Below are 13,781 nucleotides of genomic sequence, written 5' to 3'. Positions count from 1 at the left end.
ACGCCCCCCAGTTCCATCGTACTGCTGATACAAATGACTGACCTATCTAACAGTACGATCTGATCGTCAACGTGGCTGCCAACAACGACACCGTGGGCGCAGCTCTCTCTTTCTGGACCGCGCAGGTCTCGGAAAGCAACGGAGCACACATCGCGTCCTGCTTCGCGCAAATTGTTTCCGAGATCGTGGCTTACCCCTCAGGATCCGTCGCATCCCTCGATCCCCTGAGTCGCCGCGACATCGACACCATTTGTTCCGCTCTCGCGCCGGAGCCAATCGCCAGCTCGGCGTGCGTCCACGAGCTCTTTACCCTCGAGGCATCCCGACAGCCCAGCAAGATCGCCATTGACTCTTGGGATGGATCAATCTCTTATGAAGAGCTCGATCGCAAGTCAAGTCAGTTGGCGGCACAGCTGCAACTGGCCGGCATCGGGCCTGAAGATATCGTCCCAATCTGTTTCGAGAAGTCAATATGGGCGATTGTTTCAATGTTGGCTGTCATGAAAGCCGGGGCCGCCTGGACTCCCATCGATCCCTCCCATCCGCGGGCGAGACATGAGGAGATCCTCAGCCAAGTTGGCGGCCGCTGTGTGTTGACTTCTGCCACCCATGGTATCCTCTGGGATGGGTTCGCAGATGTCCGCGCCATCGTTGTCGAATCTAGGACGTTCTCGGATTTGCCTATTCCTTCGAATACCCAGGAGCTCGCGAGACCCAGCGACAACCGTTCGAAACTTCGCAACGCTGCGTACATTCTCTTCACCTCGGGATCAACAGGAACGCCAAAGGGCGTCATCATTGAAAACGCCTCCTTCACAACCAGCATCCTCGAGCAAGGCCGCGTCCTGCAAATGAACCGCGACACACGTACGCTCCAGTTCACTTCTTACACGTTCGATCCCAGTCTGGTCGAGATCTTCTCAACCTTACTCTGTGGCGGCTGCGTCTGCACCCCTGCCGAGTCCGCACGAATGGGAGACATCACGAACACCATCAACGACATGGAGATTACCTGGACATCCCTGACGCCGTCTTTCCTGCGCACCATCAACCCCGACGCCGTGCCAACATTAAAGTCCGTGATTGTTGGCGGCGAAAGTATGCCATCCGATGTCTTCGAGGCTTGGAGACAAGGCGATAGACAGCTCATCCAGGTGTACGGACCTACCGAGGCAACCATCACTTGCATGACGAGCTCGGTTCCCGCCACGGGACCGGCACACCCCGCAAACATTGGCAAGGCCCTGGCGTCTCGGGCTTGGGTCGTCGACGCCGTTGACCACAACAAGCTTCTGTCCGTAGGGGCCGTCGGTGAGCTCCTGATCGAGGGCCCCATCCTGGCACGTGGTTATCTGGGCGATCCCGAAAAGACATCTTCGGTCTTTATAGAGAACCCAGACTGGGTCGAGAAACACTTTTCACAACTCGGGTTCATCGGAGCCAATCCCCGACGGTTCTACAAGACTGGCGATCTGGTTCGCCTCAGTCCCGGCGGCGAAGCTCTTTTTCTCGGTAGGAAGGGCACTCAGGTCAAGATTCGCGGACAGAGAGTGGAACTTGGCGAAATCGAGGCCTCTGCCAAGATCCATCTCGCCAGCTCACACGTCGTCGTCGACGTCGTCGCTCACCCCATCAACAATAACAAAGCACTCGCAATCTTCATCCTTACCGACGAAGATGAGGCCGCGGAAGAGGACAGCGAAGACGAAATGGCAATCACACCTTCGGACCGCATCATCGCCAAGGTAACAGACACCATGAGAGGCAAGCTAGTCGAGCTTGAGCAACACCTCTCGCAGTCCCTGCCATCGTACATGGTCCCCTCGCTCTTCGTGCCTGTTCATCGCTTCCCCATGACGGTCTCCGGCAAGACAGATCGTAAGCGTCTTCGCGAAATTCCAATGTCTGAGGATCATCTCCTGCTCGCCTTGCGCAACGGCGGCGTCGTCCAACAGAGACCTCTGACCGAGACGGAGCTGCTGCTACGTCCTCTCTGGACAGAGGCCCTTAGCATCCCCCAAGAGCGGATCTTGGCCGACGACAACTTCTTCCGACTTGGCGGCGATTCCATAAACGCTATTAAGCTCGTCGGTGCTGCTCGGGAAGCTGGGTTCGCGCTCGAGGTCTTCCACATCTTCCAGAATCCGACACTGGCCGAGATGGCGGTTGCTCTCACGCGAAGTCAGCAAGCTACGCAGCAGGGGCTGATCCCCTTCTCCTTGATTGAGAATGCATCTTTCCTTGTTCAGGATGCCGTCTCGAAATGCAGAATCGAGGCAGACATCATTGAAGACATCTTCCCGGCTACGCCACTGCAAGAGGGCATGATGGCTTTATCCGCGAGGCAATCGGGAGCGTACTTCCTCCAGATGGTCTTCAGGGTCCCGGCCTCAGTGGACTCGGAAAGACTGGTCGACGCCTGGAAAACCGTCACCGCCGCCACGGATGTCCTGAGAACGCGGATGATTCTGTCGGGCTCCAAGACGTATCAAGTGGTGACCACCAGCGGGGCCAGCTGGACTCGCGGCACTGATCTCTCGAGCCATCTCAATGCCGACAGCGCCAGCCCTCCAGAGTACGGCGGAAGCCTCTGCCGGTTTGCTCTCATCGAGCAGTCACCGATCGATCGTTACTTCGTCATGAGCGTGCATCACGCGCTGTATGACGGTTGGTCAATGGTGCTTCTCTTTGCCCAAGTCAGCGCCGCATACCACGGCAAACCCCTCGCGATGCAGACTCCCTTCAAGTCCTTCATCCACTACCTACATCAAAATACCACTGCAGCTGACGCGTCAAAGATCTTTTGGGAGGCTGCCGTCGCGGGTGTTTCTTGCCCAACTTTCCCTCAACTCCCGTCGTCGACCTATCAACCGACTGCAAGCTCGACAGCTCATCACACAACGGTCGTTTCTGGAGCAGACGCAAAGAGCCCTGGCGTCACCATGTCCTCATCCATCCGTGCTGCATGGGCCATGGTCGTTTCCAAGTACACTTACTCGGAAGAGGCAGTCTTTGGCGTGACTTTGTCCGGTAGAGACGCCCCGGTCGATGGAATATCCGCGATCATTGGACCTACTATAACGACAGTCCCTTTCCGGGTGAAGATGGATTCGGGGTCGACGATTAGCGAATATTTGGGCGCCATTCAGAAGCACTCGGACGACATGTCGCAGCACATCCACTTTGGCATCCAGAACATCAAGAAGCTGGGGCCCGACGGGACTTCGAGCTGCGACTTCCAGACACTTCTCGTCATCCAATTTGACCACGAGGTCGAAAAGGAGTTCGAGGAGTTGCTGGAGCCCGTGGAGGCCGACAACTCCAACTTTGAGACCTTTGCCCTGACAATCGAGTTCCGCGTCACCAACGACGGCGTCACCGCTGAAGCACGATTCGACCCCGAGGTCATCAAGCCCGATCAGATGCAGAGGATGCTTCAGCAGTTTGGACACGTCCTCAATCAACTGGTGCAATCTGACTCGGCCCAGCCTATCAAGCAGATTGATCTCCTGAGCCCGGAAGATCGTACTGCGCTGGCATCCTGGCATCCCGAGCCGGAAGCTTGGCCGAGCATCCCCCGCTCCATGCAGGACGCTTTCCAGCAGCAGGCCATCTTCGCCCCCTCGGCCCCGGCGATCAGCTCGTGGGATGGCGACTTCACCTACGAGGAGCTCCATCGCTACTCCTCCATCCTGGCTACGCAGCTTCGCCATCTGGGCGTTGGTTCCGACACCATTGTCCCCGTGTGCTTTGAGAAGTCTGCTTGGGCCATCGTTTCCATGCTAGGTATCCTGAAGGCTGGTGCTGCCTTTGTTCCTCTTGATGCTGCTCATCCGCGGGCTCGTCTTCTCGAGATTATTGGGCAAGTCGACGCTCGGTTGGTTCTGACGGCTGATGATGTAAGTCACACTCTGGTTATATGAAGTTCTTGACTATACTAACGCTGTTTGATAGCTGCTTTCCAAATGGGAGTTTGAGGACGCTTCAAACTTGAATTTCCTGACTGTGAACCACGCAACCATCGACGCGATGACTTCTGCCGGTCTCACAGACTCTATCGCGCCGGACACACCACCTTCGGCCAAGGCATACATACTCTTCACATCCGGATCGACTGGCAAACCCAAGGGCGTCATCATGGAACACGGCGCCCTCCTCTCATCTCTCTCAACTAACGGCAAAGCCATGAAGATGTCGCGCCAAACCCGCACCATTCAGTTCGCCTCCTACACCTTTGACGCATGCATCATGGAGATCTTTGGCGCGCTCTACTATGGCGGCTGCATCTGCATACCCTCCGAAAAGGCTAGGATGGGCAACCTCGCACAAACAATGACCGACCTGCGCGCCAACTGGGCCTTCTTCACCCCGTCCTTCGTCAGGCTCCTCAAGCCCGAGGACGTGCCAACGCTGGAGACCCTGGTCTTGGGCGGCGAGGCCGTCACGCAAGAGGCGCTGAGCACGTGGACAGACCACGTCTCCCTCTTTGGAGGATACGGGCCAACCGAGACCTGCATCTTCTGCTGCGTGGAAGAGCTCACGCCAAAGACTGACCCGACGAGTCTTGGGGTTTCCGTCAGCGAGCGTCTCTGGGTCGCCGACCCGGCGGACCACAACCAGCTCATGCCCATCGGGGCGATCGGCGAGCTCCTGGTCCAGGGTCCTACGCTCTCGAGCGGTTACTTGAGGAACCCGGAAAAGACGGCCGAGGTCTTTGTCGACAGCCCGACGTGGCTGGCTTCTTTCCCCGGCGAGTTGTCGCCGCGCATGTACAAGACTGGTGATCTTGTCCGGTATACCGCCGACGGCAAACTGCAGTATCTGGGACGCAAGGACACGCAAGTCAAGGTGCGCGGCCAGCGCATCGAGCTGGGCGAGATCGAGCACCAGGCCACTTCTCTCGCCGGAGGCGTCAACGTGGTCGCCGACGTCGTCAAGCATCCCAACCGCCCCACCGCGCCCAGTGTCGCGCTCTTCCTGGTGTTTGACCAGGATCTTCCTCATTCCGAGTCCACCTTGACGCCACCATCGGAAGAGTCTCAGTCGGAACTGAAGAGGCTCCAGGCTGCTCTGGCAGAGGTGCTTCCCTCCTACATGGTTCCGACGCTACTTATTCCAATCAACAGGATACCCTTCACGACAGCCGGCAAGACGGATCGATTGAGCTTGCGCCGCTTGGTCGCTGACTTTACGGAAGAACAATTCCTCTTCTACTCTCTCGGGGATGAATCGGCCAAGCTCGCGACATCGACACCCATGGAAGCGGCGCTCGCTCGTCTATGGGCCGTCGTCCTCAAGACTAACGTGGCTAGCATAGGTGCCGACGACAGTTTCTTTAGGCTTGGGGGCGATTCCATTTTGGCCATCGAGCTGTCGTCGCTGGCTAGACAAGAAGACCTTTCGCTGGATGTGTCCACCATCTTCCAACACCCAGTTCTCAGCGATCTAGCGCTTCACGTGGGACGGGTTGACGGGGATCTGACATCACTCTCCTCTCACGTCGAGACGTTCTCGCTCACTGACGGATCCGAAGCTGTCGTCAAGCACGCAGCAGATGCATGTGGCGTCGAGGAATATCGCGTTGAGGACATCTACCCATGCACTGCTCTGCAAGAGGGACTCATGGCCCTTTCGATCAAGACTCCGGGATCCTATGTCCTCCACAACAGCTTCGATTTGCCCGACAACATTGATCTCCAGCGCCTTGAGACGGCGTGGAGAGCGACTCACGACCGGATGCCGATTTTGAGGACGAGAATTTTCCAGACTGAAGACCAAGGGGTCTTGCAGGCCGTCATTACTGATGAGTTTCACTGGACCGTGGTAACGGATGAAGATGTTTCCGAGTTCGTCAACAAGGATCGTCAGCGAACTGTCCGGTACGGGGACACGCTCTCTCGCCTTACGGTCTTGTGCCATCCTGATGGACATAACTCCCTCATTTGGAACATTCATCATGCCCTCTACGACGGATGGTGTCTGCCCCTCATCCTGGCAAACGTCGAAGCGCAGTACGAGGGTCTGGAAACTCCGGCGACGACGCCTTTCAATCGCTTCATCAGGTACCTCACAACCACCGATATGAAGGCATCAGAGACGTTCTGGGCATCGACACTTGATGGATTCGTCGGTCCCTCGTTCCCTGCGATTCCCAACGCTGCTTATAGCCCCCGAGCAGACGACATCGTCGACCGCCACATTGACTTCCAGAGCAATCGCTTGCAGAGTAACATCACCGACTCGACATTCGTCCGCGCAGCATTGGGCATCGTCATCGCTCGGCATACAAATTCCCGTGAGACAGCCTTTGGCATCACGCTGACCGGCCGCAACGCTCCGATCCCGGGCATACTCAATCTTCCCGGCCCGACAATTACCACTACGCCATTCAAGGCTTCTTGGGAGCAAAGCACCACCATTTCCGCCTTCCTCCAATCAGTCCAGAGCCAAGCAACTGACATGATTCCCTACGAGCAGCTCGGTCTCCAGCGTATCCGCCGCCTGAGCCCTAACGCTCGAGCAGCATGCGACTTCCAGACCCTGCTCGTCATCCAACCCGTGAATCAGGAGGAGCGAGTCTCGGGCGGCAGCCTGATGGGAACGATGAGCGTGCAGACCGACTCCAAGGAGTTCCAGACCTACGGGTTGACAATCGAATGCAAGCTCGGTAGCGAGGGGATGGTCATGCACGCCCAGTACGACTCGGCCATGCTGAGCCGCGTACAGGTTCAGCGGTTCATGGAGCAGGTCGACCAAGTCATCAACCAGCTGCAGCTGCAGGCACTAACGAGCCTACTCATCGACGACATCTCCATCATCACACCCAGCGAGGTGGATCAGCTGGTCCGCTGGAACGGCCCCATGCCCGCGGCCGTCGACCGCTGCCTTCACGAGACTTTCTCTGCGCAGGCAAAGATCCGGCCTCATGCTCCGGCCGTCAATGGTTTCGACAGGGACTTTACGTACGCCGAGCTGGATCACCTCTCCAGCGTCCTCGCACACCAGCTGCAGCTCAGGGGCGTCAAGAGTGGCCAGTTTGTTCCCTTCTGCTTCCGCAAGTCGGCGTGGATGCCCGTGGCCACCATGGCAATTCTAAAGGCCGGCGCCGCTTGCGTGGCACTCGACCCGGCTCACCCGATTGCTCGTCTACAGACCATTATCGGAGAAGTCAAGGCAACAATGGTCCTTACTTCCGCGGGAGAAGAAGACATCTTCCGCGGGATTTTCGAAGACGACATGATCATCACGCCAGAACTTCTCTCCAACGACCTGTCAACCCAGCCAATGCCAACCCTCAGCCCTGTGAACCCAGAAGACCCAGCCTTCGTGGTATTCACCTCCGGCTCGACCGGAAAACCAAAGGGCATCGTCCTCTCCCACCGCTCCATCAGCACAAGCTCCGCCGCCCACGGCCAAGCCTTAAACATTGGCCCATCTTCCCGCGTCCTCCAATTCTCCGCTTATACCTTCGACATCAGCGTCCAAGACGTCTTCACGACCCTCGCCCGCGGCGGCTGCGTCTGCGTCCTCTCCGACTCGGACAGGGTCAACAACCTCCCCGGCGCCATTAACGCCCTCCGCGCCAACTTTGCCGGCCTCACGCCGACCGTCGCCTCGATGCTCGCTCCGGGCGACGTGCCCACGCTGCGAACCCTCGCGCTCGCGGGCGAGGCCATGACAAAGTCCAACATTGAGACGTGGCACGCCGAGGTCGATGTGCACAACTGCTACGGTCCCGCCGAGTGTTCAATCTACTGCGCTAGCAACGGGCCCTTTGGCGGCAGCGACGCTCCCAGCACCATCGGTCGTCCCTTGGGGAGTCGGCTTTGGGTGGTTGAGGTACACGACCACAATAAGTTGGTACCGATCGGTTGCGAGGGCGAACTCCTCGTCGAGGGTCCCCAGGTCGGCAGGGGATACCTCAACGACCCTGAAAAGACCGCCGCGGCGTTTATCGAGAACCCCGCCTGGGCACAGTCCGAGAATGGCTCGATTCGCCGCATGTACAAGACTGGCGATGTTGTTGTTCAGAACACGGACGGAGTGTTTGAGTATGTTGGTCGCAAGGACAACCAGGTCAAAATCAGGGGTCAGCGTGTGGAGATTGACGAGATCGTCTCCGTCCTGCTCAACGAGTCTGACATTGATCATGCCGCTGTCGTCATCCCCAAGACTGGTCTTTGCAAGAAATCGCTCGTGGCTGTCGTGTGCTCTTCATCGGCGGGGGCTGCCAACACGGGGACAGACGCGATGAAGATGACTCAAGACTTGGAAGCTGCCAGGGCGTTGGTCTCGCGGCTACGGAAGCGGGCATCGGATAGCTTGCCTTCGTACATGATTCCAGAGGCTTGGATGGTTGTGAACCATTTGCCAAAGACAACATCCATGAAGGTCGACCGCAAGCGCATCAACCAATTCATCGAAGAGGTGGATGAGGTAACATACCGCGAAATGATGGATCTTGCAGTCGACGATATCTGCGAATTCCGCCCGCCCGTTACTTCAATGGAAATCGTCCTCCGAGATATCCTCCAGAAAGTTCTCAACACGTCAGCCGACCTAATCGATATGAGCCGGTCCTTCTTGGCTTCCGGCGGCGATTCCATAACGGCAATGCAGACCGTCTCCAACGCCCGGGGTCGCGGATTCATTCTCAGAGTGGAAGACATCCTGCTCGCAAAGGACCTGTCCGAAATGGCTCTGAGCATGACCACGGTGCTGCCCCAGGACGGCATGGTCGACGTAAAAGAGCGTCCCGACGCGTCTTTCCTGCTCTCACCGACACAGGAGCTCTTCTTCCGCAGCACGCCCAAGGATGATATCCGCTTCAACGAGAACGTGCTCCGGCTGGGCGTCAACGTCGTCGAGAGCGATCTCCGCGACGCCCTGGACGCAATCGTTCGTCAGCAGCCCATGCTGCGCGCCCGCTTCGACCACGAGAGCGACCCGCGAACGCAGCGCGTCACCACCAATGTCGAAGGCTCCTACCGCTACAGCGTCCACTCCATCTCATCGACCTCGGAGATGGAAGCAATCATCACGACCACTCGCTCGTTCTTGAGTTCTTCTCTCGGCCCGCTGTTCGCCGCAGACCTCATCGATATTGAGAACGACGGTCGCTACATCTTCATGACTGCCCACTTCCTCGTCATGGACTCATCTTCGTGGACAATCGTCCTGGACGACATTGAATACTTCTTGCAGTTCAGAAAACTGAGAAACCAGGACGCTCCTCTGCCCTATGAGCACTGGTGCCGGTCCCTGTCGTTTGAGCAGCAGGATCTCCAGGATGTCAGACCGACCGGTGACCTGGCTTACTGGGGCGTCAACGAGAACCAGGACGTCTTCGACCCTCAACTTCACACCGGCTTCTCTGTGAGCGCGAGCTATGTGGAGGTGCTCCGATCCATCAGCGAAAAGGTCACGGGAATCGATCCGACGATTGTCTTCCTGACAGCAATCACCTACGCCTTCCATACGACCTTTACCGACCGCGCTCCCCCTTCTCTATGGCTCTACATCGACGCTCGGAACGATGCGGACGTTTTGCAAGACTTCTCCAACACGGTCGGCTACTTCACCGACTGGTGCAACCTCGACATCGCCCTCTCTGGCGCATCCGATGCGAATGACGCGCTCGCCTGTGCCAGACAAGCACGCCTAGAACAGATGACTCGCACGGTGAACCGGGGATTCGCGAGCCGTTTGCCGTTTGAAATCACATTCACGGGCAGTGATCTCAGGCTGAGAAACGGCCGAGGACAAGCCCACAAGATCCTGCAAAGGGTTCCAGACACGCAACTCTCCATGGTTAGTCTCGCCGAGGGTGCTCGCCGACCGGGTCTCATCAACATCTCTGCGGCTTTGAACGAAGACGGCGGTGCCCAGCTTGACTTTGCGTTCCCGGACAATATGTCGCGCACCGAGGAGTTTAAGGCCTGGGTGTCTGCCACCGAAGGAGCTCTTTTACAACTCGTCGGCCATCTCGAGAGTCTGCAGCCGCAGGTGAACTTGAGCCAAGGCTACCCCGTTCTCGACAGTCACAACGCGGTACAGACATTCTCCCATTCTACCGGCTCTAATCATCCCAGCCATGATTCAGTAGAGTATATCTACCCCTGCTCCCCCCTCCAACAAGACATGCTCCTGTCAGAGGAAAAGCAAAGGGGATACTACAACGCCCACTTCATCTTCCAAATCGCCGATTCCGAGGGTGCCCCCATCGACACCGCCAAGATAGCGCTCGCCTGGCAGCAAGTCATTGCCCGCCACCGCATCCTCCGCACAGTATTCTTCAAGGACTCCTCCCGCGGCAACCTCTTCACCCAGCTCGTCCTCAAGACGATGCCCGCCACCGCGTCCACCATCACCATCCCTCCCGGCGAGGACCCCGAAGCACTGCTGCGATCCCTCCCGCGGGTCGACGCGCGCGGCCTCCGGCCCTCGCACAAGTTGACGCTCTGCGCCACCGATGACAACAAGTCCTTGGCCTCTCTTCAGATCAACCACACCATCATGGACGCGCAGACCATAGCGACCATCATCTCTGACCTCTCGAGCACATACCACGGCCTGCAGCTCCAGACGGAACCCCCCCTCTACAAGGACTTCATCTCCCACGTCCAACACAGCCCCCTAACCCACTCCCTCAAATACTGGCGAAACTACCTCGCCGACGCCCCCAACCCAGACGCGTCGTCGCCCTTCTCCAGCGCAAAGTGTGCTCCTCGCTCAGGCAAACCACAGACCGTCTCCATCCCAATCACGCAAATAAAAGACCTCGAGTTGCTCGCCAAGACAACCAAAGTCACCCTCGCCTCCGTCTTCCGCTCCGCCTGGGCGCTCACTCTCCACCAATACACCGGCACCGACGACGTGGTCTTTGGCTACGTCACCGCGGGACGCCACGTGCCCGTCGCGGGCGCAGAGCACATGGCCGGTCCGCTGCTGAATATGCTCCCCTGCCGGACCAGGCTGGACTCCGCGCCTTCTACGGTGTCGGCGGACCTACTGCGAGACGTGCACGCGGATTACCTGGCGAGCATGGCCCACGGGCTCGTCTCGCCCGTGCAAATCGGCCGGGCACTCGGTCGAGCGCCGCCGTTGTTTAACACGCTGGTGAATTTTAGGAGGCATGGTTCTTCTGCTCACGAGGATGTTGGGTCGGTCGGTTCGACGGCCGAGCCTAATCTTTCTTGTGAGGTGGTTTGGTCTCAGGACCCTATGGAGGTACGTCACTCTTCTGATGACAATAGTAGGAAACGAATGCTAACTTGGTTACAGTTTGATGTTGTTGTCGCTATTGATGACAAGGGCGGAGAGACGGTGGCTTCCTTCAGTTACTGGGACCAGAGCATGACGAGGGCGGATGCTGAGAGGGTGGCGGAAGATTACCAAGTTTCCTTGTCTCTGATTCTTTCGTCTGGGAGGAGTTCTTCATTTGCATAGTAGATGAGATTGCATTTGGTGTTTGGTTTTTTACTTTTGACGGCCTTTGCAGGGATTTCCCATGTTTTGAACTTTTGATCAACGCGCGCCGCTTGAGTTGCATTTCAGTTGGTTTGTAAAACTTTCTCAACAATCCGTTTTCCCATCTTCAGCTCAATATACGACTTGAACATTAGAAAAGAACACGATTCGTGTTTAATTCACAACCCCTTGAATAATATTGTTGCAACAGCCACTTCTCGCGTACGTATCAATCAGTCACATCGTCTTGTCCACAATGACTTTGCCGGCGTGCTTACGGCCATTCGGAAGATCATTGCCATCATCACCCTAGAACGACCAAGTTCTTGGAACTCACCCACAACTCTAGCGAATCTCATCCGCATGCGACGCCTTCTCGAGAGCTAGTTACGCTATCAATCATCGGAAATCTCACCGTTGAACTCTAATCAAAGAAAGCCTACTGAACCAGCGGCTCATCATTCCTAGTCTACTTAGGCCCCCCCACACGTTCCCACTCCCCACAACGTAGCCCTCTCGCCGACCCAGTCGCTTCAAGGTGGCGCCAGCAAGGCCCCGCAACTCAAGCGAGACATCGTGAGTCTTCGTATCCTTCAGCCCTGGTGGTCTAGCGGTATGATTCTTCCTTAGGGTTACTGATCATTCAGATGCCATCTTGGAAGAGGCCCCAGGTTCGAATCCTGGCCAGGGCCCGTTACACTTTTGATCCCGATAAATCTGGTGGTGACCTTTGTTTTTTGCACCTCTGTTGCAGAAATCGGCTGATGCCTAACATGGACCGGTTGTGTCGTGGATGCATGGCTTTTCTGCATGGAAAGCTGCAAAGATAGTCCGTCAACCTCTTGGCCTTGGCAAAAGAACAGCAGCAGCACCCGCGACAAGAGCGAGGGAGGGGTGAGCGCGGCCCATAAATAAGGCGGCTTCTTCTGTGGAAAAGGATATCGGGGCGTCGGCCGGAAATACCCCTGTCCATGCTCGGCCGGTCTCGGCCTCGAATGCGGGGGAATCGGGTCAAGATCCGGTGCGGATATCCGATAGGAACCCGTGCTATCTGCACCATTTTGGTCTCGTTCAACGGATACCATCCCGATACATAGTCCAGCTAGCCTCGGTCGCGCTATCCGGCTTATTTGACATTCTTGAACAACAAAGCCTCGATACTACAACTCATCTTCTCGACACTTTAAAGTGTCTCTTGTTCTCCATTCACCTCACAAGTTGACACTCTTCTTTCTCTACGTCGAGATTGCTCGTATCGAATTCTAAAACACAGATAAAAAAGGCCATCAACATGTCTCCCAGCAAGGTTCCCCCGCAAGGCATCTGGGCCCCAGCGGTAACCCTCTTCAACCCAGAGACAGACGAGCTGGACCTCGAAGCACAAGCAAAATACTACGCCTACCTCTCCACGACGGGCCTCGCCGGCCTCGTCATCCTCGGCACAAACGCCGAACAATTCCTCCTGACCCGCGAAGAGCGCAAGGCCCTCATCGCCACCGCCCGCAAGGCCACCGGCCCAGACTTCCCCATCATGGCCGGCTGCGGCATGCACTCGACAAAGCAGGTCCTCGAACTCCTCGCCGACGCAAAAGAAGCCGGCGCCGACTCGGCCCTCGTCCTACCCCCGGCCTACTTTGGCAAGCAAACCACCCCGCAGGTCATTGACCGCTTCTTCGACACCATCGCGGACAAGACCCCGCTCCCCATTGTCATCTACAACTTCCCCCTCGTCTGCAACGGCATCGATCTCGACAGCAGCACCATTGCCAAGCTGGCCAAGAAGCACGACGCCATCGTCGGCGTCAAACTCACCTGCGGCGCCGTCGCCAAAATCGTCCGCCTCGCCGCCGAGCTGCCGGCCGACACGTTCGCCACCTACGGCGGCCAGTCCGACTTCTTGCTCGGCGGTCTCGCCTCGGGCAGCGCGGGCTGCATCGCGGCGTTTGCCAACGTCTTCCCCCGCGTCACGGTGCAGATTTACAAGCTGCACGGCGAGGGCAAGCACGCCGAGGCCATTGCGCTGCACCAAAAGGCCGCCCTCGCCGAGCAGGCGACCAAGGCGGGCATCGCGACCGTCAAGTACGCCGCGTCCGTGTACACGGCGCCGCGGGCCGGTCTTCAGGGCCAGGAGAAGCTTTTTGCGCCGCGCAGTCCGTACGCCGAGGCCAGCGAGGATCAGAAGAAGACTGTGCACGCTTTGATGGATGAGTTGAACAAGCTTGAGGAGGAGCTTGCTGGTTCCAGCTGAGTGTTAATTTCTTGACCTTTTTTTTTTTTGGACGGTTGGTGAAACGGTCCAAACGTGTGAACGT

General features: G+C 57.4%; 2 protein-coding genes across 2 annotated transcripts in view; both read left to right on the top strand.

Annotated features, from left to right (window-relative positions):
- The window catches only part of CORC01_08412 (uncharacterized protein), a gene marked incomplete at both ends in the record, with an annotated part of 28,035 nt that extends 16,587 nt beyond the window's left edge, over positions 1 to 11,448 (top strand). The window contains 3 exons of the mRNA XM_022620043.1: positions 54 to 3,899; positions 3,955 to 11,229; positions 11,284 to 11,448. Of these exons, the coding sequence (XP_022473500.1) occupies positions 54 to 3,899; positions 3,955 to 11,229; positions 11,284 to 11,448 (11,286 nt within the window). The remainder of the gene's footprint in view (positions 1 to 53; positions 3,900 to 3,954; positions 11,230 to 11,283) is intronic.
- A 1,312-nt stretch (positions 11,449 to 12,760) lies between these two features.
- Positions 12,761 to 13,717, top strand: CORC01_08411 (dihydrodipicolinate synthetase; the record flags this gene model as incomplete). The annotated part of the gene is made up of 1 exon (XM_022620042.1): positions 12,761 to 13,717. The coding sequence occupies one exon, from the start codon at positions 12,761 to 12,763 to the stop codon at positions 13,715 to 13,717; it is 957 nt and encodes a 318-aa protein (XP_022473499.1).
- Between the last annotated feature and the right edge of the window lie 64 nt (positions 13,718 to 13,781).

This window comes from Colletotrichum orchidophilum (genome assembly GCF_001831195.1).
Source record: "Colletotrichum orchidophilum strain IMI 309357 chromosome Unknown Scaffold_71.1, whole genome shotgun sequence".
NCBI lineage: Eukaryota > Fungi > Ascomycota > Sordariomycetes > Glomerellales > Glomerellaceae > Colletotrichum > Colletotrichum orchidophilum.
Note: the sequence above shows the minus strand (reverse complement) of the source record. Positions and strands in the feature narration are given on the sequence as shown.